The sequence below is a fragment of the Bos mutus genome, chromosome 19 (genome assembly GCF_027580195.1).
Source record: "Bos mutus isolate GX-2022 chromosome 19, NWIPB_WYAK_1.1, whole genome shotgun sequence".
NCBI lineage: Eukaryota > Metazoa > Chordata > Mammalia > Artiodactyla > Bovidae > Bos > Bos mutus.
In genome coordinates this window covers 5,278,423-5,302,930 of record NC_091635.1, presented here as the reverse complement: position 1 = coordinate 5,302,930, position 24,508 = coordinate 5,278,423, and the positions used below count along the sequence as shown (strand labels likewise).

The window sequence follows — 24,508 nt, the reverse complement described above, 5'->3', positions numbered from 1 at the left end:
GCAAGAGTAAATGTTGACATTACAGGAATCAGCGAACTGAAATGGACTGGAATGGGTGAATTTAACTCCGATGACCATTATATCTACTCCTGCGGGCAGGAATCCCTCAGAAGAAATGGAGTAACCATCATGGTCAACAAAAGAGTCCGAAATGCAGTACTTGGATGCAATCTCAAAAACTACAGAATGATCTCTGTTCATTTCCAAGGCAAACCGTTCAATATCACAGTAATCCAAGTCTATGTCCCAACCAGTAACACTGAAGAAGCTGAAGTTGAACGGTTCTATGAAGACCTACAAGACCTTTTAGAACTAACACCCAAAAAAGATGTCCTTTTCATTATAGGGGACTGGAATGCAAAAGTAGGAAGTCAAGAAACACCTGGAGGAACAGGGAAATTTGGCCTTGGAATACGGAATGAAGCAGGGCAAAGACTAATAGAGTTTTGCCAAGAAAATGCACCCTCTTCCAACAACACAAGAGAAGACTCTATACATGAACATCACCAGATGGTCAACACTGAAATCAGATTGATTATATTCTTTGCAGCCAAAGATGAAGAAGCTCTATACAGTCAGCAAAAACAAGACCAGGAGCTGACTGTGGCTCAGACCATGAACTCCTTATTGCCAAATTCAGACTTAAATTGAAGAAAGTAGGGAAAACCACTAGACCACTCAGGTATGACCTAAATCAAATCCCTTATGATTAAACAGTGGAAGTGAGAAATAGATTTAAGGGCCTAGATCTGATAGAGTGCCTGATGAACTATGGAATGAGGTTCGTGACATTGTACAGGAGACAGGGATCAAGATCATCCCCATGGAAAAGAAATGCAAAAAAGCAAAATGGCTGTCTGGGGAGGCCTTACAAATAGCTGTGAAAAGAAGAGAAGCAAAAAAAAAGCAAAGGAGAAAAGGAAAGATATAAACATCTGAATGCAGAGTTCAAAGAATAGCAAGAAGAGATAAGAAAGCCTTCCTCAGCGATCAATGCAAAGAAATAGAGGAAAACAACAGAATGGGGAAGACTAGAGATCTCTTCAAGAAAATCAGAGATACCAAAGGAACATTTCATGTAAAGATGGGCTCAATAAAGGACAGAAATGGTATGGACCTAACAGAAGCAGAAGATATTAAGAAGAGATGGCAAGAATACACAGAAGAACTGTACAAAAAAGATCTTCACTACCCAGATAATCACCATGGTGTGATCACTCACCTAGAGCCAGACATCCTGGAACGTGAAGTCAAGTGGGCCTTAGAAAGCATCACTACGAACAAAGCTAGTGGAGGTGATGGAATTCCAGTTGAGCTATTCCAAATCCTGAAAGATGATGCTGTGAAAGTGCTGCACTCAATATGCCAGCAAATTTGGAAAACTCAGCAGTGGCCATAGGACTGGAAAAGGTCAGTTTTCATTCCAGTCCTAAAGAAGGGCAATGCCAAAGAATGCTCAAACTACCGCACAATTGCACTCATCTCACACGCTAGTAAAGTAATGCTCAGAATTCTCCAAGCCAGGCTTCAGCAATACGTGAAGCATGAACTTCCTGATGTTCAAGCTGGTTTTAGAAAAGGCAGAGGAACCAGAGATCAAATTGCCAACATCGGCTGGATCATGGAAAAAGCAAGAGAGTTCCAGAAAAACATCTATTTCTGCTTTATTGATTATGCCAAAGCCTTTGACTGTGTGGATCACAATAAACTGTGGAAAATTCTGAAAGAGATGGGAATTCCAGACCACCTGATCTGCCTCTTGAGAAACCTGTATGCAGGTCAGGAAGCAACAGTTAGAACTGGACATGGAACAACAGACTTGTTCCAAATAGGAAAAGGAGTACGTCAAGGCTGTATATTGTCACCCTGTTTATTTAACTTATATGCAAAGTACATCATGAGAAACGCTGGACTGGAAGAAACACAAGCTGGAATCAAGAATGCCGGGAGAAATATCAATAACCTCAGATTTGCAGATGACACCACTCTTATGGCAGAAAGTGAAGAGGAACTAAAAAGCCTCTTGATGAAAGTGGAGAGTGAAAAAGTTGGCTTAAAGCTCAACATTCAGAAAACAAAGATCATGGCATCCGGTCCTGTCGCTTCATGGGAAATAGATGGGGAAACAGTGGAAACAGTGTCAGACTTTGTTTTTCGGGCTCCAAAATCACTGCAGATGGTGATTGCAGCCATGAAATTAAAAGACGCTTATTCCTTGGAAGGAAAGTTATGAGCAACCTAGATAGCATATTCAAAAGCAGAGACATTACTTTGCCAACAAAGGTTCGTCTAGTCAAGGCTATGGTTTTTCCTGTGGTCATGTATGGATGTGAGGGTTGGACTGTAAAGAAGGCTGAGTGCTGAAGAATTGATGCTTTTGAACTGTGGTGTTGGAGAAGACTCTTGAGAGTCCCTTGGACTGCAAGGAGATCAGCCAGTACATTCTGAAGGAGATCAGCCCTGGGATTTCTTTGGAAGGAATGATGCTAAAGCTGAAACTCCAGTACTTTGGCCACCTCATGCGAAGAGTTGACTCATTGGAAAAGACTCTGATGCTGGGAGGGATTGGGGGCAAGAGAAGGGGACGACAGAGGATGAGATGGCTGGATGGCATCACTGACTCGATGGACGTGAGTCTGAGTGAACTCCGGGAGTTGGTGATGGACAGGGTGGCCTGGCGTGTTGCGATTCATCGGGTCGCAAAGAGTCGGACACGACTGAGCAACTGATCTGATTTGATCTGACACGTACTTTTTACCTGTCGTGGTAACCTGAACCTGCTGGTATGCCCTCAGTTTCATCACGTTTACCGGCATCTGGTGCTGTTGAGTAATGTGGCCAAGCAAACCCAGGGAGTGCTGGAGCAGCAAATGGCAGGGGGATACCTTTAAAATGGAAAGTTAAGTCCTGAATAATTAAATCTACCACTGGAGTATATCATTGTATTTATAGCGTAAAAATAGCCAGTTTAGGGACATTTGGGTGCTCGTTGACAGTTGTGTACAAAGGGGAATATAATAATAAGTCATTACTAGTGGATTCTTAATTTTACTAATTTGCATATAAAGTGTATTGTTAGTGAAAATAGTATCTTTTAATTCTAAGCTAGGGCCAACAAGGTATATTTCTTTAAAACACTTAAGATTAAGAGAAACCATTTCCTGTGTCTTTCTTTAAATACTTAAGTTTAGAATTTTTTTCTTGTAACATGAACAACTTTCATTTGGTTAATTTCCAAAACTCACCGTTTTCTCCTAAATGTAATAATATTGGCAGGTACTGGGAAATAAGGCATGAGATGTTGGAATTATTTTGAACTGTGCCACAAGTTAAGTCATGCTTATCAGTAAAATGGAGATGGTATGAGCCTCTTTTTTCCTCAATTCTAGGAAGCTGAAGAATGTGAACCGACTTGCCAGATTAGTTATGTAAAGAGAAATTCTGAATCTACTTGTACATTTTTTTCCTGTCACTTTGGTGGGTGTTACGATCTCTACTTTTTAGATGGAAAAATTGGGCCACAGAATAATAAAGTCACTTGCCCAGAGATACATAGCTAGTACAAGGCAGGTCAGTGAGCCCCAGAATGTGAGCTACCCACAGTGTGAACCATCTCCCAGAAGACAGATCAGAAGGTCTGAGGGACTTTGCTAAATATATCCAGTGCTGCTAGGTCCTGGGCTTCTCTTGAATCATGGGAACAGAGAAGAATATTTTTCCCCAGTTAATGCTCTGAAATTGTATTAGCTCAAAAGCAAGTTTAGTAAAGAAATTGGGGTTTGGTGTTCTTTTCAACTCTGATTGGTCTTTGCCTTGAAGACTTTGAATATTTACTCCAATGGCTTAGATTTAATGCCTTGGGAGCTTTAGGGTAGTGTTTTGAAAATTGAGATCTAATTTACAGGTATAGGAATAAAAAAGGGTTTAGAAAGCCATTCTAGATGATTCCTGGTAGTTAAGGTCTAAAGCAGGTTCGATTTTCTGTCTAGTGAGTAAGTGAAGTGATTGGTCACTTTGTGTCTTCCTGTTGAGTCCTTTCCAAAGATAGCCGTATTCCCTGACCTCACACAGTGACTGGATGGGTAAAAACTAGCTGAATTTAATCGATTTAGGTTGACCTTTTCTTTTTTTTTTTTTAGGCTGACCTTTTCTTAGGCTGGCTGTTTTGGTTTGAATTGTAGCTTTGGTTATAGGAATGATGCTCTTTATTTTCAGCTTGAACATCTTTCTTTACAAAAACTACACTGGATACTTCCACTGAGTCTGGCCTCTGGGGTGTAGGTAAATGCCTTACAAGAAGTACTGCTACCTGAGTGAATAAAAGCTGTACGGTTTTTAAATACAAAGACTCCAACTTAAAAAAAAAACTTTATTTCGCTGTGCCAGGCAGGACTTAGCTGTGGCATGCAGACTCTTAGTTGCGGTGTGTGGGATCTAGTTCTCTGGCCAGGGATCGAACCAGGGCCCTCTGCATTGGGAGCACAGACTCTTAGCCACTGGACCAGCAGAGAAGTCTCCCCCACCCCACACCTTTTTTTTTTTTTTTTTTAAATACTTTTAACTTACCAAGACTGAGCTTTTAAAGATCTTTTGGATCACTATACAATCACAGCAGGTAGAGAACGAGAAGATGTGGAAATAAAACAGAGGTGGCTTAACTGGAACAGCCTCTGTCTTGTTCTTGTGTCTGCTAGAAGGGAAATCTTTGATGTCATATCCCTGGAACCCCAAGGGTGTTTTATTAGGAGTGCAGACACGTGGCAAAAACAGCAGAACCAGGGGGATCTGTGCATCGTTAAAACTAGGATCCCATAAGTCCATTTGTCTTAACTGATAAGAATTAGCAGAATGTTAGGTGATTTTTTTTTTTTTTCAACAGTGTGAATTTATATGACCCTGGGAATATTTAGCATAGCTTTGTAAGAGGGTATTTTAAGACTTTGTTTTTGCTCACTCTTATCGTTAATCTGTCTAGGGTAGTAGGACCAGCCTGAGACAAAAGTCTGTTTTGGCAGACTCGGGGTGAGGCGTCAAGGTTGTATACTTAAAACCCTATAGCAGGGGACTTCCTTGGTGGCTCAGTGGTAAAGAATCCACCTGCCATTGCGGGAGACACAGGTTCGGTCCCTGACCTGGGAGGATCCCACATGCCATGGAGCAACTAAGCTCGTGCACCCCCAACTCTTGAGCCTGTGCTCTGGAGCCCAGGAGCTGCAGCTGCTGAAGGCCACGTGCCCTAGAGCCTGTGCTCTGCAAGAAGAGAAGCCACCGGAATGAGATGCCCTCGCACTAGAACTGGAGAGCAGACCTGCTCGCCGCAACTAGAGAAAAGCCTGTGCAGCAATGAAGACCCAGTACAGCCAAAAATAAACATAAATAAATTTAAGAAACTATTGAAAAAAAAAACAGCCCTGTAGCAAAGTAACTGAAAGTATTAGGTTGGTGCAAAAGTAATTGCAGTTTTTGCAACATTGAAGTTTGCCATTTGATATTGAAATACAAGGCTTCCTAGGTGGTGCAAGTGGTAAAGAACCCACGTGCCAGTCCAGAAGATGTAAGAGACTCCGGGTTCTTTCTCCAGGTCAGAAAGTGGGCATGGCAGCCCATTCCAGTATTCTTGCCTGGAGAAGCCCATCAACAGAGGAGCCTGGCGGGCTACAGTCAGCAGGGTCACAAAGAGTTGGATACAACTGAAGTGACGTAGCACACATACACATTGGAATACATTCTAGATACATGTGGTTATGTTACACATCATTTTAATGTGCATTTGTCGCTTTTGTCTTTTTTATATGACTTATTACTTGCTGTTTGTATTTATTTTAGACAATAGAAATGATGTTAGATAAAAAGCAAATTCTAGCAATTTCCTTATTTGAGTTCAAAATGGTTCGTAAAGCAGTGGAGACAGCTTGCAACATCGGCAGTGCATTTGGCCCAGGAACTGTGATGAACGTACAGTGTGGAGGTGGTTCAAGGAGTTTTGGAAAGGAAATGAGAGCCTAAAGATGAGTGCAGTGGGCGGCTGTGGGAAATTGACAGCGGTCAGCTGAGACCATCATAAAAGCTGATCCTCTTACGGCTACACAGGAAGTTGCCAAAGAACTCACTGTTGACCATTCTATGGTCATTTGGCATTTGAAGCAAATTGGAAACGTGAAAAAGCTCGGTAAGTGGGTGTCTCATGAGCTGACTGGAAATGAAAAAAATCGTAGTTTTGAAGTGTCATCATCTCTCATCCTGTGCATCAACAATAACCATTTCTCAATTGGATTGTGACGTGTGACAAAAAGTGGATTTTATATGACAACTGGTGGCGACCAGCTTAGTGGTTAGACTGAGAAGAAGCTCCAAAACACTTTCCAAAGCCAGCCTTGCATCAGAAAAAGTTATGGTTACTGTTTGGTGGTCTGCTGCTGATCTGACCACTACAGCTTTCTGAATCCCAGCGAAAACATTATGTCTGAGAAGTATGCTCAGCAAATCAATGAGATGCACTAAAAACGGCAATGCCTGCACCTGGTCAACAGAAAAAGCCCAGTTCTTCTCCAGAACAATACCTGATCACATGTCATGCAACCGGTGCTCACAAGTTACCTCATATGCCGTATTCACCTGACCTCTTGCCAACCAACTCCCACTTCTTCAAGTGTCTTGACAACCTTTTGCAGGGAGAACTCGTCCACAACCAGCAGGAGGCAGAAAATGCTTTCCAGGAGCTCATCAAATCCCGAAGCAGGGGTATTTATGCAACAGGAATAAACAAACTGATTTCTCATTGGTGAAAATGTGTTGATTGAAATGGTTCCTATTTTGATTAATAAAGATGTGTTTGAGCCTAGTTATACTGTGTGTGGTGTTGGAGAAGACTCTTGAGAGTCCCTTGGACTGCAAGGAGATCCAACAAGTCCATTCTGAAGGAGATCAGCCCTGGGATTTCTTTGGAAGGAATGATGCTAAAGCTGAAACTCCAGTACTTTGGCCACCTCATGCGAAGAGTTGACTCATTGGAAAAGACCCTGATGCTGGGAGGGATTGGGGGCAGGAGGAGAAGGGGACGACAGAGGATGAGATGGCTGGATGGCATCACTGACTCGATGGACGTGAGTCTGAGTGAACTCCGGGAGTTGGTGATGGACAGGGAGGCCTGGCGTGCTGTGATTCATGGGGTCGCAAAGAGTCGGACACGACTGAGCGACTGAACTGAACTGACTGATACTGCTGTAAAATTCATGGTCCAAAACCATAATTACATTTGCACTGACCCAATAACTTTTTAAAAGATCCATTCAAAATGGAGGAACACTGCTTTCAAAAGTTTTAGAAGTGTTAGTTGCTCAGTTGTGTCCTATTCTTTTTGACCCCCTGGACTGGGGCCCACCGGGCTCCTCCGTCGAATTTCCCAGGCAAGAATGCTGGAGTGTGTTGCCTTTTCCTACTCCGGGGGATCTTTTCAACCCATGGATCGAACCTGGGTCTCCCACATTGCAGGCAGATTCTTTTATCGTCTGAGCCACCAGGGAAGGCTCACTGTTCAAGTTCTTGAAATATTTGTGATACATTGCATCAGCTCCGAGCACGGATAGCTACCCAAGCAGTTTCATCTTGAACCTGACTGTTGTCTCGTTGAATAATGAGGATACATACATGTTTTTAGGCAGGAACTTCAAACAGATGATGTGGCCCAACTCTCTCTTGTAAGGATATGCACTTACTCACGGACACAGACAAAGTGACCCCTGTATTTTCTTCTCATGCATATTTAGGAAGTAGTTTTAATTGGCCTACTGAACTTACTTGGAGTCTTATGGGCCCACTGGTATTAGCAGACCTGGAGCTCTCTCAAGTCATTGGGCACTTTGGGAGCACAGTTTTAAGTTAGAAGCCCTGATGGACTTGGCTGGGATCACCTCTTGCACGTAATTCGCACTCTGCAGTGGCCTTAGGATGAACTTCATTCTCACTCTAGGGATGGAGTGTGTAATACAACCAGCAAGATTTTTTTTTTTTTTTTTTTTTCAGGCTCATGTAAATTAAAAGCACCACTGAACCGGGAGATGGATGTGAGGGGAAGTCAGGGCTTGAAGGAAAATAAAATACGATGTTGCTCTGCTTTTCTAATTAAGAGAAAGCATAGAGCTCTAGGTAATAAATGTACACGTGTATTCCGGCGCTCTCTATGAAGCAGAGACTCACTAATTAACAGTCCCGCCTGGGGGACTTTCTAAAGGTTATTAGTAGAAAGTCTTCAGAGTTATTTTGTTCCTACCACGGGTTTAAGTGGGCTCTCTCTTAAACTGACTTCACACTGTGGGAAAGTAAAATTCAGGGCAGCCTAGCTGAGCACCAGGCTCTCTTGACCTCTGCTGTATCATTGGAGCCACGTGAACTAAGAAAAGGAGCTTCGGCTTCTCTGTCCCCTGCTCCACGATTTAGACGTATTCTTCTTTCTGCCAGAAACAGTACGTGTCCCTCTGCCTTCTCTCAGGCTTTTGAGTGCTTTTTTCTGTTACTTCTCCCTTCTTGGCCCTCCAAACAGTCTGATCCAGAAAAGCTCCACCAAGCGGGGGAAATGCAATTTTTTCTTGTCTCAGGTTTTATAAGACAAAACGATTGATTTCTGCATATATCTTAAGGCTTCGCTAGAGACTTAAAATTTAGTTTTACACCTTCAGGGTTAAAAGGAAGTAATGGTCTTTCCTTTATCCCATAAAGTTACGATCTGTTAGAGTACTTTTCAGACTTTTTGAAGTGGTCCCATAGAAATGCTTCATTTTGTGACCTGTACGTACCGAATATACTTGTGCATTGTTGAGAAGAAGCCTCATGGAACCAGTACCCTTATCATGTGGCACTGTTTATATTATGCCGGTTGCTGCTGGCCCATCTGTGGATGGTGACATATTCCCTGAAGCCCCCATCGCCCAAGTGCCAAGACAGGTCCAAGTAGGAACGAGTGCACCTCTGAAAGAGATTTGTTTTGTTTTCACCTTTAATGATAGTATGTATGGAAGGTTTTATGTGTATTTAAATAACACACAAAGTGCATTTACCTGGATTCCTGGGTTCTCAGTAGGTTCTCTCTTAGTCTAAAAGCATCATCAGTTTGCTGTCTGTCTGCTAATTATTCAACTGAAATAGTTCAGAGGTTCTTAAGCTGTTACATTAAATGAGATGAAACAGCCTTCCTAAAATCTTACTGACAGTATCATTGTATTTTTTAAGTCTCAGTCTTAGAGTTAGAAAAAACTGAAGACCTTACTCTCTTTTGAAGTAGCACTCTTTAGTTCTTTTAATGACTGCATTTTGTCCTCAAAAGAAGTATTTTTTTTGTAGAAGCTATAGAAAATAAAGATTATTTTAAAGTAGGTCTAAATGCTAAATATTTTGGCATGTCTGTCCTTCCAGAATATTTTTGGTGTCCTTAGGTGTATACATAAGAACTTTGAAAACCAGCAGACTTACTGTACATTATTCTGTGACCATAAAACGCTGTTAAAGACCTTTCTTCTTTAGTATGTGTAGGTCTCTGTCGTCACCGCTGGCCAGCTGCGTAGTTCCGTCCTGTGGATTACAGTTGATGTGTTGCATTTTATGTGTGTTGTGTTGTGGTTTAATCAGTCGCCTCTAGTTTTAGACAGTTAGGTTGTCTCCATTTTTAGCTATTACAAACAAGGCTGCTCTAAAGATTTTAAGACATGTCTTTAAAACTGAGCTACAGGATACTTAGAACAGACTAGAAATTGAAGGTATTTGTCCCCTTTCCCCTTTTTAACAGCATTTGTACGGCCATCTTTTCTGTTTATTTGAAAGAATTTCCGTATTTTCTCAGAGTAGTATCACCTTTGCTGTTAGAGTGTGAAATAATCTAAGATATAAACTTGACTTGCTAGATATGGATTCTAGTTCTTGCCTTAATTTTCAGACAGTGCTTGTAACGTGAAATGGCAAAGAAAAGCAAAGAGGAGGCAAAATGCTCTTGGTGGTGGGTATCTTCCCTAGTCGAGTGGCCTGCGTGCCACCTGGCACACTAAGCTGCGTATGCCGGCGGCAAGCTAGGTCAGGGGAGACTTTTCATGGAACACTGTTTTTCTGTTTGAATTGGCTTTGACTTCTTAGGTCTTCAGGTAAATGTACAGTAATTGCTGCTGCTGCTAACCCTACCGTGTGGTCTTATTCAGCCTCTTAAAATGCTTCCATGAGTTTGTTTTTGTAGAAAGATGGGATAGGTCGTCTCCTCCTGCCTGTGGGCAGTGGGCTCCATGACCTGGTAGTATAGGTAACTGCAGATGACTTGGTGGGCCGTGGTATTTCTTGGTTTAAGAGTGGGCGTTCGTGAACAGGGCTTTCTTTGCCATGTCAGTTTATATACATGTTGGTAGGGGTAATTTCTTATCAGAAAATGAATAGAACTAGCTTTTTAAAAATCATGTTTAAAGTATCTGGAAGCATATATGTGTTTATTTTTATAATGAAAACACTGCAAAAAGTTGTAGGAAACGGTAGAAAAAAATCACAAACTAGAATTCCTCCATCTAACATAATCATTGTGATCTGTTTCTTTCCAGTCTTTTTCCTAATCTGTAGATTTCACACGATGGAAGGCAGGCATTTTAAAACCAATGTTTTCGTCTAAGGGAATATAAATTTAGATGTGTCCTCCCCCAAGAAAATTCTACACAAGAGCATTAACCTCCAGAGTTCTTTCTCCTCATGCGTTGACTTCTTTCGGCACGCTGTCGTGTGGAGCTGTGAATGGATGGAGAAGGGCGCTGCTGACCGAGTTACTGGAGCTGTTGCTTGATTGTGTGGCTCGGTGGTGTCCTGTCTTGATTCTCTGTGACCCCGTGGACCGGAGCCCACCAGGCCCTTCTGGCCACGGGATTTCCCAGGCAAGAATACTGGAATGGGTTGCCATTTCCTCCTCCAGATCTTCCCGACCCAGGGATCAAACCCAGGTCTCTTGCATCAGCATATGGGTTCTTGACCGTCTGAGTCAGCAGGAAAGCCCCAGGGTATCTGAAGTTAAATCCCAGTAGAGCTCCTGAGACCCCAGCAGCCTCACTGTGACTCATGTCTCTTTCCTGTTTCAGTCTTCGAGCAGTGATAGCGGCGGCAGCAGCAGCAGCAGCATCAGCAGCCCCGACAGGGCCAGTGGGCCGGAGAGCAGCTTGCACCACCTCGCCGCCGGGCCTGGCCCCCACACCCCGCAGCCCGCGCCCGAGCCATCCGCGCTGTGCCAAGGCCCCTACTTCCACATCAACCAGACCCTGAAGGAGGCCCACTTCCACAGCCTGCAGCATCGGGGACGGCCCCCCTCGTGACGCGCCGGCAGACTCTTGCCTTCTGTGAAGGGACAGTGCTGTGCAGATTTGATATTTCAAGTTAACGATGTTTTAAAAAAAATTGCACAAAAAATGCCTGTTGGCTTTTCAGTCTATATTTGAGATAATAGGTTAACAGGCTGTTGTTTACTTGTGGTTTGCTGCACTATTGCAATTTCCAAGGGGCTTTGAAGCAGTTTTTTATAGGATTCTTTTAAGGGTGGGAATCAAGGGAACCATAGGAGGACACCTCATCTGTGTGTTGAACCCATAGTTTGTCCAGTTTAGACTGCTTTCCAGGTCTGTCAGTTAGAAATTCTACTTTATGTAAAAAGGCCTTTTAAAACTGCAGGATCTTCAATTTTTTAAATAAACTAGTAAAGAGGATCTACTTTCCATGAAAAAAAAAAAAAAAAGATTTTTTTCCAGAACACAGAAAGCTGGACCAGTCTTGCACTGAAGCGAACTGCCATGCTACCTCTTAGCACGTGGACGTCCTGTTGAAAGTGCTGTCCTCTGGGACAGGACGGTCAGACCCCGGATAGACTGAGTGAGTCAGCTCCCTCCCTGTAGCCGTCCTCTCTCTGCTATATATTTGTATTTCCAGAGAGAAGGGCTTTCTGATTCATGGACCCCAGATAGCTTGTTAACTGTTATTCCTCCAGAGCTTGCGTCTCAGACATAGGAAACATTGCTCAGCTCGGACAGTTACGGAATGCGTAAGTGACTTCCGGTCTCAGGCACCACCTTGTCCCCTAGCAGCTAGTGTGAGCTCCCTGGTTAATTCCGCCTTGCCGTGTGAGAAGGCACCAGTGAAGGCTGATGCAGTATAAGCTATAGGAACTGAGGCCTGGAGTCACGACTGCTGTGAACTCTGGGGCATGGACTTCACTGGCTCTACGTGTAAAGTCATGCCCGCCCCAACAGGAACGAGGGGGCCATGTGCCACCACGGCCACCGCAGAGACTGGTGTGGCTCAGAAAAAAAGGGGCAGAGTCACTTCTAGGAGAAATAACGCAAGAGTATTTATTTAGAGAGACGGAGCGTCCTCGTCACTTGGTCATGCTGGAGAGCCACCCGAGTTTGAACAGCGAGGGTGCGGCCGAGTCTTCCTCGTCAGCGACCAGCTGCCTGAACAGGGAGCCGGCCTGCCTGGGGTCGTCTGCCCGGGAGAGCGCCGGCGGGGCCGCCTGCCGCTGTGTGGAGAGGAAAGTGCCTTAGCGTCCACCCGGACCCCCGGCCACCCGCCCCCCACTCTGCTCGGGGGTCCACGCGGCGTGCACACGGCGGGTCTGAGCAGCACGGCCAGCTCCCGGAGGGCCCTGCTTAGTCCAGATGGAAGAGGACACGCGGCAGACTGAGGGGCTGTGGCGGGACAGCCGACACCGGGAGCGAGGACTGCAGGAAGGGGAGCGTGTGCCTCCTCCCCGTGGCGTGTTCCCCTCGGGGGCAGAGCTGAACGGTCAGCTACTGGAAGGAAAGTGGACAGCTGTGGGGAAAGCTAAGAGCACACGTCTGGGCTCAGGAGCGGGAGGCTTGTGCACAAACTTTCCCCCCCTCACACCTTACTCCCATCTCCCAAGTTTTAAAACCTGCTGTTGATTGAGGATTTTGGACCTGACTGGGTTTGATGGCAGGGAATGTGAAAAGGAGACATCGTGAGTACTTTTATCCAACCAGAGAGCAAACGAGGACCACATGCTGGAAGGAAGGGAGCAGCTGTGTGAGCTCTCAGACACACGTGTACACAACACACTTCAGAGACCCCCGGAGGACTCCCACAGCTATCCTAGCAGATGGCAGCTTACAAGACAATGTCTATCAACAAGAACAGGTGAAACTCGAGGAAACAGACTCCCTTACCCGCCTGAGAGAAACGAGAGACGAAACCATCGCTGAAACAGAGCAGTTTTTTTTTTCCCAAATAAGTACAGTCGTAGTGCTGGGTTAGCAGTTAACTCTTCTACCCTCTTAATCTTAAACACAAGCTGTAATCTCGGTCTGTCCTGCACATTTTCTACAGCCTTGGCAGCCTGAGAGTCATTTCTACCGTGAGGCTACTTGATAGTGTCAGTGGGCATCTTTTAAAACCTCTCTTAGCTCAAGCTAGTAACATCGTGTACTTCCTTATTGCGCCGCCATTAAAAGCAGCATTAGTGCACCTTGTCACTCGGTTCTCCATCGGTTATTTGAGGCGGGGCTGAGCGGGTGGCTTGGTGGGAGGCGGGGTGGGCTCCCTGGGGAGGAACTCTCGGTCGGACACTCACCTGGGCTTTGGTTTCCATGCTTCCGCCAGCTGACTTGGCCTTTCGTGTGCTTGTCATGCTCAGCGGAAGAAGCCCAAACCTGCCAGACAGGACGAAGGTGGCTCAGTGGAGGGACCGGGGGGCTGGGGGCCAAGCAGGGGCCGCTCAGCGTCCTTACCTGATCTGGCTCGACGCCAGCGGCAGGATGTTGTGGGCTTCTTGGGAGTTGAACGTACTGCTCCTGGGGGTGAACTGGTTCTCCGGACCTGTCACCAGTCCAAAGAGAACCTGCGGGACGAGAGACGGGACGCAGTGACAGGCTGCGTGCTGCGCTGCCCAATTAAGAGAGAATCTGTCCTGTCAGTAATCGGTCACTACTTTGTCTCTAGCCATCCTGGGGTGGGGGTATGTTCTCTAGAGTATGTTAATACTGCAAATCATTACCAGCAGGTCAGACTCTCAGAGTCGAGTAGCTCTGATTCTATTCCTCTTTCTGAAGCCCTGATAAAACTTTTGATAGTCCTTACCCACAACTAAAGGGGTCATCCCATTGCCTGGGCTGTGAGGTTTGAGGTTCAATCTAAACCTCTCTCCACCTGTGATTGACTAAATTCAGCTGCGTCTTGGCCGTCCCCACCCCTCAGTTGCGTGGTGGGCAGGTCTGGGCTGTGACCCGAGCCCCTGTCCGTTCATGCAGAGCGAGCGTGTTCTCCCGTGACTTACGGAGGTCCGCTGCACGAGGCGGTTGAGGTTGCTGTGAAGGTGGGGGGTGAAAACGTCCAGGTCAAATGGGTCGATGAGCGTTTCCAGGTAGTCAGCCACTTTCTCAACTCTTAACAAAAGGGTTAAGGTGGTCATTCTCCAGCTTTTGTAGGACAGAAACCAAGCTCAGGCTGTTGTAATGCTAGAGAAGTCCTGGAACAGGGGGGTCTGTTCTGTGTAACTGCTGCCTTAGCACTACTTGTCACTGATCACTGTGCTTAAATAATCCTTAGGAGTTTGAACCTGGTGGGATGTCTTCTAAGTGAAGTACATAACTTCCCCATATTGTTTTCAGGGAGGGCACCAGAGGCTCAAATTACACCTAACAGTTGGTAGGTGGACTCAGAGAGGAACAAGACCTACTGGAATCGATCCAGCGGGTGGCCATTCTTTATCTTGCTGGTAACATGAGCCTGAGTTGTGTTGAGAATAAACATAGGGAATGGGCAGGAAGAGGCGGATTCCTGCAGCTTCCCTGAAAGGGGCCGTGCAAGTCAGGAAGAGACGCGCTGGAAGGGTGGGCACGGCTACCTGGAGTCCTGTCTGCAGCGGCCGCTTTTCATCTCTTCACCCTTGGCTGTCAGGACTACACTGAGGTAACGCAGATCATAGAGCAGCTGCAGTGCCCGATTCTGGGTCATTGGAAAGGCGCCTTCTTTCTGCAAATGAATTTCCCGTCCCCACCCATTAAGGGAGATGGCCTGTCAGGTGAGAATAAACAGCTTCGTGTTTTGTCTGCGTTTCAGCTGGTTATTTCAGAAGCTTTTTATACTCAGGAGGCCAGTTTTATCTCATGACAACAACAAAAGCAACTTACAGTAGAAACTTGGTCTTCAACAAAACTAAAAACCTAATGGCGGGGAGGAGAGTCGGTCCTTAGAAAAAGGTCTCAGGTGCTGTAGACAGTCATTTTCAAGGAAAAAACTCCTGGCCTGAAGGGGGTGGCCTTTTGAGGACGCTCAGGAGAGACTTGTCTGAACTCCTTCCCAAGTCAGGAGCTGGTCCATCTTAGAAACAGGACTGATGAAATGGGAGTAAGCCGGAGGCGGGGGGCTTATAGCAGGCGACGGGCGGGGGGCTGGGCCATGTGTGCCCCCTGACGCGGGTGGGCTCTGCTGCTCCACTCCCCCACCTCCGCTCCCCAGCGCCCCATCCACGTGCCCACACTGCGTCCTGAGCAGACGGGTTAATGATCTGCCCAGAGCCGTGCTGACCACCTGACACGGCTGGGCGCCTCTCTACTTTGAAGTTGTCGTCCCTGCCGCCTCATGGAACCTGCTTGGCCCTGGGAGTGGGTGTGATTCAACTCCTGGAGGCGGAAGCACTGCCCGTTAAATTGCCCAGGGCAAGCAGGCCTTAACACCTGGACTCCTGGATGGGAGCTGCCCAAACCCCAGAGCAACCTAGGGTCTTGACTTCTGCTCTTCGTGGGAAGAAGCCCGCAGGCCTACCTTGAGCTGCTTGGCTTCCGAGAGCCTCTCGTAGGCGGCAGCTACTCGGCCCAGGCAGCTTTTCAGCATCTCCTGCAGTGTCACCTTTGGCAAGGCGTGGCCTCCAACCCGATTGATTTCCTGGCACAAGCTAAACAGGAAGGACTGCACATACCAGGACGGCTAGAGGGACAAAGGAATGCTGAGTTGCCAACTTGCACTGATTAAACGAGACGCGCGGACAGTGGGCTCCAGCAGCCTAACGAGGCTTCCGCTGCGGGACTCTGACCCGGCCAGCCCGCCCCCTCAGAGCAGACCAGTGGACGGACCCGAGTGGCGTCTGCCCTCCTTCCCCTGGCGGCCTGGGCTCGACCTGCCACGCTGCTCTCCACTGGTGAGTCCACTGCAGGGCAAGCTGTTCTCTAACCAGCACAGAGTCTGTGCTACAACGGGAAAGCAGCGTGAATGGCTTCTCAGACCGCCCACGTGCTTGGCCGTCCGCCCACTTTGCCCCACAGGAGAACGGCGCACATACTATCCGCTCTTCCTCAGGAGCCGCATTTGGTTGATCTTTCCTCAAGTCTCTCCTGTCCATAAAGCAGGCTTTCCCCTCATGGTGGCCCCTGCTCACCTGTACAGGGAGTCGGATTTTGGACGTGATGCTGCTGCCAGACTCCGCTTCCTCCTGGATTTCCAGTTCATCCCAGCTGGTGGCTGTGGCCAGGATGGAGCCAGCATCGTCTACGAGTAATGACTGGGCGAATCCATGAGCCAGAACCTGGTGATGAAACCCAGATATCCACACAGACCACTCAGAGCCTCTGCAGAGTTTTCGTCAAACTACTTGAGTGATGGTGTGGCCAGCTCCCGCCGCACAGGTTGCCTGTGGATGGCGAGTGGCCGAGATCACTTCCTTCTGACCAGCTGCTGATATCAGCGGTGGGGTCTGGCTGCCAACTACGCTACACAGGGGCCCCTCTGAAGACCCCAGTGGGGGCGACAGGCCTTATATTTATGTTGAAGATCAGAAAACAGAGACCCTCGTCCAGGAAGAAAAGTCTTTCATTCTCATCAGATCAAAGGAAAGAAAAAACACAATCCAGCGTTTCAGTCTCTAAAATCTAGGCTAAAATAAATAGGCAGTTTTTACGCTTGAGCTCTCTGGCAGAGATAAAGCAAGTGTGAAACAAGAACGGTTATTCCCTTACTATTAAAAGGCCTCGCTGAGTTTGGCCAGCCTGGACTATGACAGAGGGGCAAGGTGGGGAAGGAAGCCTGGCAGGCACGGAAGGAGCGCGCTGATGGGTCACTCACCCTCACGACCGCCGAGCCCCAGACCCGGTAGCCCGTCACGCTCCGCTGCAGGAGGAGCTCCTTCACGTCCTGCCACCTGGCCTGTGTGGGGAGGACCTCCTGTGCCTTCCCCTTCCCCTGTTTCTTCAGAGCCCGGGAGTCCTGGGCGGGCTTCTCGGGGCTCCCCGATCTTCCCAGGATGCACTGCTTCAGGTGGGGACACAGCTCCCCCAGGGACTGGCAGAGTCGGGCCATGAAGAGGGCGGAGTGCAGCTTGGCCCCGTCAAGGACGTCCTGCTGCCCTTGAATAGCCTGTTCGATGCTCTGCAGCTCCGCCTGGATGCAGTCCGTGATGTCCCGGATGCAGGCCGTGGAGTGCGTCCGCAGTGTCTCCTGCACCGTCTCCGCATCTGCAAATCTGTCGAAGGCGCAGCTCTCGGCTGCCGCAGGGGAGGTGTCCTGGCGGGGCAACGGGTCACCAGAGGGGAGGTAGGCCAGGAGGTCCTCCAGTTTCACCTTCAGTTTTGAATCCAGGGCAGAGCAGAAGCTCTGCACGCAAGGGCTAATGGCCTGTGCCTTCATGGAGAGCCCACTGCCCTGAAATGGAGCCCGGCTGGACACGCTGACCCAGGCGGCGTCAGAGGGCAGGTCGCTGGGGCTCTCGGACCAGAGGAAGACAGCCATGTTGTGCTCGAAGTGGAGGTGCTTGCTTGAAGCCGAGCTGCTGCTTTCAAGTTCCTGCAAGGCTGAGATGAGGAGCTCTTTGGAACTACTGGAGATGGAGTCGAAGCCTTCTTTGGTCAGAGTCTGAAAGAGAAGGGGAGAAGAGTTCAAATCCCACGTGCTTCCAGGAAATCTCAACCTAGAGCACCGAGTGGCAGACTACCCCAGCATCCAGTGTTCTCCCCGACGCTCAGAGAGATGGCCCAGTGGCGGCGGCAGAGGGGAGCGTCGTCACTGATGGGGGCGGACGCATCCCCAACCGCCCGACGGGGGCCTGCTCTCTTACGCAGCAGCAGACTCTGTTCATTTTTACAGCTCATTATTCAGAAGAGTCACCCCGGGAATAAGTCAGCAGGGAAAGAACATACTTATAGGAAGTGGTGGAAATCTATCCAGACAGTCAAAAGGTGGCACCGGGCAGGACTGGCTAGCGGGCAGCTGGCCTGTGGACTTCGCACCTCACCTGCAGCCGGTCAAGGAACAGCTGCTGCATCAGGTCCTCCCAGAACAAGAGCGGCTTGTCCAGGAGCCGCCGGCAGACCACATCCCAGCTGTGATGGATCGACTCGTTGGCGAGTAACCCCCACACGGCGTCTCGGATCCCCGCCAGCCCCTTCGTGCTCGTCACGTACATCAGCAGGCTGCTGATCCCGTTTCTGATGTCTTCATTACACCTGCAACAGAAGCATTTCTCTGGGGCTTCGTAGTCACCTCACCTTTATTAAGAAAAGCTGGACTCTACTTGAAAACCTCTTAACTGAGTCCTAGTATATAAATATAAATGTCTATATGTCTCAGCATGTTTATTAAAAAAAAATATATATATATATATATTAAAAAAAAACAGCATTTCTGGCTGGATGGGAGGTGGCACCTACAGCCCCTTCACCAGGCCGACCTTACTCCCTGGACAGGCCTGTCTCCAAGGAAGTCTAGAGCCCCAGAGCATGACTTCAAAGAGTTTGACATTAACATATACACAGTGCTGTACAGGAAGCAGGTAAGCAAGAAGAACCTAGTATTGCACAGGCAACTGTACGCAGCACAGTGGAACCTATAATGAAAAATAATCTGAAACTTACTTTCAGAATTTTCTGAAATCAGAATTGGCATAACTGAATCATGTTACTGCACACTTGAAACTAACACCACACTGTAGACTAGACTTCAATTAAAAAACGCAACTGCAGTGGCAGCCCACTCCAGCACTCTCGCCTGGAGACTCCCAGGACGGGAGCCTGGTGGGCTGCCGTCTGCAGGGTCGCACAGAGTCGGACACGACTGAAGCGACTTAGCAGCAGCAGCACTAAATAAAAGCACGGGAGTGGCAGGGCTCGAGAGGGTTTAAAACCCTCTACAGAGTGTGTTGGAACACACACCCCTTCTTGGTTCTCCCGGAGGCGGCTAGCGGCCGTGAGGGCGCTGAGAGGTGGCTGAGCGCGGGGCTGGCCCGACCCCAAGGCCCGCCCAGAAGGCCCAGCCCCTCCCGCTCCCTGTGGCCACATGAGGCGGGGGTGCTGGCGGTTCCCGCTGCCCCGGGAGCTGCTCACACGTGGATCCACTTCTGCAGCGTGTCTTTCAGGTACTCCTGGCTGATGGGATGCGCCAGCGTCCGGAGAGCCGGCTGGAACTCGACGACGGACGCGGGCAGGTGTTTGAACCAGCTGCACAGCTTCATCTCGTCCTGCAGAACCCAGACACCTTTTCCTGGGGAGAGGAGGACCAAGGCGGGGTCACCGGGAAGTTAACACAGGACCCGGGAGGGGTTTCCAAAAGTCACCCAGTCTTTCTCTAGGGGCAGCCAGGCTGGACCCCAGAAACAGGGGGAGAAAGAAAAGTAGAGTATGTCCAGGGGCACCCTCATCTGGGAGGGAGTGTGGCACAGAAGGGGAAGGAGAGAGGAGGAAAAAGGGCTGTGTCATCCTTGCATTTTAAAAGCAGTCGCTAAAAAAAAAAAATAAAAGCAGTTGCTGAGCTGAAAGACAAAGCAGGATAGATGAGGCCAACTGACACACGTCTGTCCGCCACCACATCCTGCCCCTTCCCTTCTTCCTTTTTCTCATCTCTGATTCTGGACTCTCCTGAGGCTCGGTCCCCTGCACCAGCTCCTACCTATGACATCATCCACTTCCAAGGCCTCATGACAGCCATGCAAATGCATGGCGGGTGTGTCTCCAGCCGGACTGCTCACTGCTCTGTTCTGGACCCACAGTCGCCCGTCCTCTCTAGTCCCACTCCAAGGTCGCAGCTGTTTCCAAGGCAAGGTTTTCAAAAGTAAAGTTGTCATCGGCCCTTTTAAGCCAACTCCTTTTCGAACACTCCTACTCTGTCTGTGGGAATGTAAATGAATGTGGCCACCACAGAGAACAGTATGGAGGTTCCTTAAAAAACTAAAAATAGATCCAGCAATTGCACTCCTGGGTACACCTCTGGAGAAAACCATAATCTGAAATGATACATGGACCCCAGTGTTCACTGCATGACTATTTACAGCAATCAAGACATGGAAGCAACCTAAATGTCCACTGACAGAGGAATGGATAAACTGCAGTCTGTACATGCAACGGAATATTACTCGGCCATAAAAAACGAACTAACGCCATTTGCAGCAACATGGACGGACCTAGAGATGGTCACACAGAGTGAAGCATGTCAGAAAGAGAGCAGCGAACACTGGGTGGTATCAGAGTGAACCTTAAACAGACAATCAAATGGACTTAGAGAACAAACCTGTGGTTACCCAGGGGGAAGAGGGGGGAAATGAGGAGTCTGGGGTGAGCAGATATAAACTACTGTATGTAAAACAGATAAACAAGGTCCTACTAGTAGCACAGGGAACTATGTTCACTATCTTATGATAAACTATGACAACTTGAACAAGAACGTATGAGTCGCTGTGCCATACCCCAGAAACACGCCGCTGCACGTCAACTATACTTCAACAAGAAAACAAGTCTCCTTTTCTGGTAAACTTGGACACCTCCCTTCCACACCCTCCACAGCCAATCCCTCAACACCCATCTCCTAAACACACATCCGCGTTGTCCAGTGAGCCCCGTCTCTACTGCCCCCATCACTCGCCACCTGGTTCGTGGTGACAGCCTCTTAAGTGAGCTCTCAGCATCCGCTCCACCCCACGGGGAACCACTGCCATGTAAAAGCCACGTACGTCTAATCCCACCTGGGACAGATGCCACCCAGTAAAAGCGCAGGGTGCAGGAGGCCTGAGTCTGGAAGGTCCTAGGAGGCTGTCTGCTGTTCTGCCCACATGTGCTGAGTTCACTGGTCACGAGGGAGAAACCAGCCACGCACCTCCTCACGCTCCTCCCCACCTCAACTGCCCCTGCTTCCTTTCACTTCCTCACGTTCGAACATCCTCCTGGCCTCAGGACCTTTGCACCTGCTCTTCCTTTTTGCCTGGAACTCTCTTCTTTGCCTCTTACTCAACCTTCAGGTTTCAGTGTAAATATCCCGTCCTGGCTTCCCTGGTGGTCCAGTGGTTAAGAACCTGCCTTGTGATGCAGGGGACGTGGGTACAATCCCTGGCTGGGGAACTGAGATCCCACACGCTGCAGGGCAACTAAATATCTTGTCCTACTGTGGTCCCTCCATTCACGGCTACCAAGTCAAGCTGCACTCGGCCTGGAGAGTGATGACCAGGATTGCTATTAAGCAGATACTGTGGATTCGTGAGTTCAACATCTGCCTCTACCTCTAGACTGTGACCTCCTCGAAAGTGGGTCTGTATCTGTCCAATCCACTGCTGTATCCCCAGGGCCCAGCATAGCAGCTGGCAGGTGCCCGGTAAACGAATGAACCAGGAAACAGAAGAGGCTGGCTAAGAGCTCACCGCTAGGGTGCTGGCTGGTGATGCTGTCCAGCGTGGAGAAGAGCAGGCCACACGGCAGCAAGGGGTCTGGCAGCAGCCCCTCTGGTAGAGTGTAGAAGAGAGCATGTGCTTGGTTCAGAGTGGTGGCCAGCAGCTCCACCAGTGAGCAAATCTGAGCCTTGATCCCAGCACCTGCGAGAAGAAACCACCCTCTTTTAGCAGTGTCCTTTGGTAAAGTTAGAAACACAGAATGCTCTGGACTCCCTCAGCTCCTCCTGCTCCATCCCCATATCACATCTGGGAGAGAAGCCACGCCCACCGTGGTGAGGCTGGTTGAGAAGTTTCTGGATTGCTGCCTTTCTGGCCAGCAGGAAGTCTGTTAGGGCTTGGCGTGGAGAACTCTCTTCCAAGAGCATGATAGAGCACAGGGCCTCGGCCACAGCCTGGTCAGACACAGCTTGGCATTTGAGCAGCATCTTGCTCTCATGCAGGATGGTTGACCTAAAGAGATGATGGCAAAGGTCACAGGGAGCTTCTGACATCTTCGGAGAAGACCACCCAGTACACGAGGAGAGAGAAGACACGCTCCATAAAATCAGAGCGGTGCAGCTCGGCCATCACCAGAGAAGGTCCTGCTGGCGGACCACTTACCGGAAGTGGCTGGCAGCTGCCACCTGCCGGATGAGTATGGGGAACCGGGAGAGGACAGGGCTGTGTCGGGAACTGGAAGACTCCAGCTGCAGCAGCTTGTGGAGGTAGCAGCAGAGCAGGTAGAGCTGGGTGGCGTGGAGATACCGCGAGGCCTCCATGGAGCTCCAGATCTTCTCAGGGATTTCCAGGAGAAGCTTGATCTGGGCAGCCATGCTGTAGAACTTCTCCTGGGATGGCTGCTGGGGCTGCGGGCAAAGGCACAGAGCTGAGTCAGGACAAACAAGGGCCAGGTCAGCGTGGGGCCAGCTGGGGGAGATGCATGGGGGATCCGAGGGTACGGAACTTTCATGAACTTGGATTCGGTGCTGCTCGGCAAGGCATCGAGGTTGGTGTAGCAGAATTACTGGAGTTAAGTTTTTCCTACCAGGTCTACTTTTGCCCTGTCCCATGGAGGGGCAAACCAAATCTGGTCACTGCACTGGCAGGGTATCAGGGACCCCCGGGGTGTCTCAGCCCAGAGCCCACGCATCACCCCTCCAGGGAGCTTTTGGCCTTGCTGAGTTTGATGTTCGTCCTTCCTACACTTTGTCCTGCTGCTTTGACTGCCTTGTGGGCTTCGCTGCTGGCTGTTCTTCACCAACCTTCCCCTGAATTTGGGTCCAGCCTCACGCCTCTACTCATCTCAGTCTGTCCTCTCCCTTCACCATTCTCCTCCCTGAAACGTCCCCTCCACAGCACACCACACAGCCCTCACCACTCCCCATCGAGCCTTTGCTGCTGCGGCTAGACACTCCCTGGGACTTTCACTCATTTTCTGATCAGTATATTTAACACGAGGTTCATCTTCCCACCAAAACTTATAGCCACCTGACCTCCCTCAACACGTCTGCGTAGACCACTACGTCCCAGGACACTCATGTCGTTCTGATGGTTCTGCCGACATATCTACACCTCGGCTTCCGCAGTCACGTCCCTGGCTCCACTGCAGGTGATCGTCGTCTCACCTTTGCGTGGATCCGGAAGCCTAGCACTCGCACCGTGTGCCTTCTCTATCCCCTCCAGGCTACCCTTTCCCTTTCCTGTCACATGACATTCTTCAAAGGTCATTTAGATCTTAAGTGTGCCCAGTTCTAAGTGCCTAGTGTCTCAGCCTGGTGGTCAAGGGTTGCCTGTCCTTCCAGTGCTTTCTTCCAGGGACCTCTGAATCCACGGATTCTCATGGCGGTGGCGGGGGAGGGGGGGGGCTACTCTGGAGTTGTGTGCAGACCTCTCATTGTGGTGGCTTCTCTTGTTGCGGAGCCCCAGCTCTAGGGTGTGTGGGCTCAACAGCACAGGCTCAACAGTTATGCTGCAGGGGGCTTAGCCGCTCTGAGGCACGTGGGATATTCTTGGATAAGGGAGCGAAACTTTGTCTCCTGCACTGGCAGGCAGATTCCTTATCACCTTAGTTCCTTAAAATGAACCTGTTCCTCTATTAAAAGATGAGAGCCTGGGGACTGGTTACTACCTGCAAAGGGTAGCAGGCTTCTTTGCAGCCTGGAAGTTGTTCCTGGGAGTGGAGTGGGGGCGGGGGGCGGGAGGAAGGAACGAGCTGGGAGGGGAGGTGGTCGACACAGGGGAGAACTCTGTTCCCGAAACGATGTCGGCAAACAGGGAACAGGGCTGAACACCTAGCGTTTCCATGAGATGTGGGAAAGGAAGCCCGGCGACCCCAGGACTGAGGTGAGGGAGGCGAGGCCCGGAGCCCGGGAGGGGTCCTGAGGAGCCGCGGGGAACCGGCCAGCAGCGCGGGGAGGGCGGCAGGAGTGCCCCACGCCGGCCGCGGGGGCAGGGGGCGGCGGGGGCGCCTCCTGAGGCGGGTGGGCCCCGGCCGGGGCGCGGGCGCGGGGCTGACCTGCGGGTCCCGCGGCGGCCGGGGCGCGGCCGAGCCGGCCTGGCGGAGGCGGGCGCAGTACTGGTCGGTGGCCCTCACGGCGTCCACCAGCCCCGCGGCGCAGCGGCGCATCTGGCCGATGGTGTCGGCCGCCTCGATCAGATCGCGGTACCGCTCGCCCACCATCTGCCGCAGCTCCTCCTTCTTGTGCTCGATCTCGGCGCGCACCTGGCGCTCCAGCCCGCGGATCTCCTCCGCGCCGTGGGTCTCGAAGAGCGCCGCGGGGTCGCGGAGGTCCAGCCTCTTCAGAGCCGAGGAGGCGGCCGCGGCCGCCATGATGGACGCGTCAGCGGCCCAGCAGGGCACTTCCGCCCGGC

The 24,508-nt window shown here is 49.6% G+C and overlaps 3 protein-coding genes across 4 annotated transcripts in view; 2 read left to right on the top strand and 1 right to left on the bottom strand.

Moving 5' to 3' along the window:
- VCF1 (VCP nuclear cofactor family member 1) overlaps window positions 1-13,490 on the top strand; it is a 20,872-nt gene extending 7,382 nt beyond the window's left edge. Inside the window, exon 3 of the mRNA XM_005904103.3 lies at window positions 11,094-13,490. Coding sequence (XP_005904165.1) covers window positions 11,094-11,324 — 231 coding nt within the window. The 3' untranslated portion in view covers window positions 11,325-13,490. The remainder of the gene's footprint in view (window positions 1-11,093) is intronic.
- COG1 (component of oligomeric golgi complex 1) lies at window positions 12,325-24,508 on the bottom strand. Of its 2 annotated transcripts, none has more exons than XM_070389001.1 (14): window positions 24,153-24,508; window positions 22,259-22,503; window positions 21,927-22,108; window positions 21,629-21,799; window positions 19,329-19,485; window positions 18,242-18,452; window positions 17,077-17,862; window positions 16,394-16,540; window positions 15,784-15,945; window positions 14,864-14,991; window positions 14,294-14,324; window positions 13,749-13,858; window positions 13,592-13,670; window positions 12,325-12,520 (listed from the first exon to the last, which is right to left on the bottom strand). In XM_070389001.1, the coding sequence occupies exons 1-14, from the start codon at window positions 24,465-24,467 to the stop codon at window positions 12,377-12,379; spliced, it is 2,868 nt and encodes a 955-aa protein (XP_070245102.1). In that variant the 5' UTR covers window positions 24,468-24,508; the 3' UTR covers window positions 12,325-12,376. The 2 variants fall into 2 exon arrangements, with proteins under 2 accessions (XP_070245102.1, XP_070245101.1); XM_070389000.1 differs by having other exon boundaries at window positions 14,294-14,402; window positions 24,153-24,506.
- Window positions 23,858-24,508, top strand: part of SLC39A11 (solute carrier family 39 member 11) — a 375,544-nt gene continuing 374,893 nt past the window's right edge. The window contains exon 1 of the mRNA XM_070389009.1: window positions 23,858-23,980. The gene's annotated coding sequence lies outside the window, so the exon portion shown is untranslated. The remainder of the gene's footprint in view (window positions 23,981-24,508) is intronic.

Bases quoted from the DNA above. Each gene is read 5' to 3' on its own strand.
- COG1 (XM_070389000.1), bottom strand. From the start codon at position 24,467: ATGGCGGCCGCGGCCGCCTCCTCGGCTCTGAAGAGGCTGGACCTCCGC. The intron at 18,453-19,328 runs GTGAGCAGCTCC...CTTCTGTTGCAG, and splicing joins CTGCAGAAGTGGATCCACGT to GTGTAATGAAGACATCAGAA. The intron at 14,992-15,783 runs GTAGGCCTGCGG...ATTCATTTGCAG, and splicing joins CGGAAGCCAAGCAGCTCAAG to AAAGAAGGCGCCTTTCCAAT.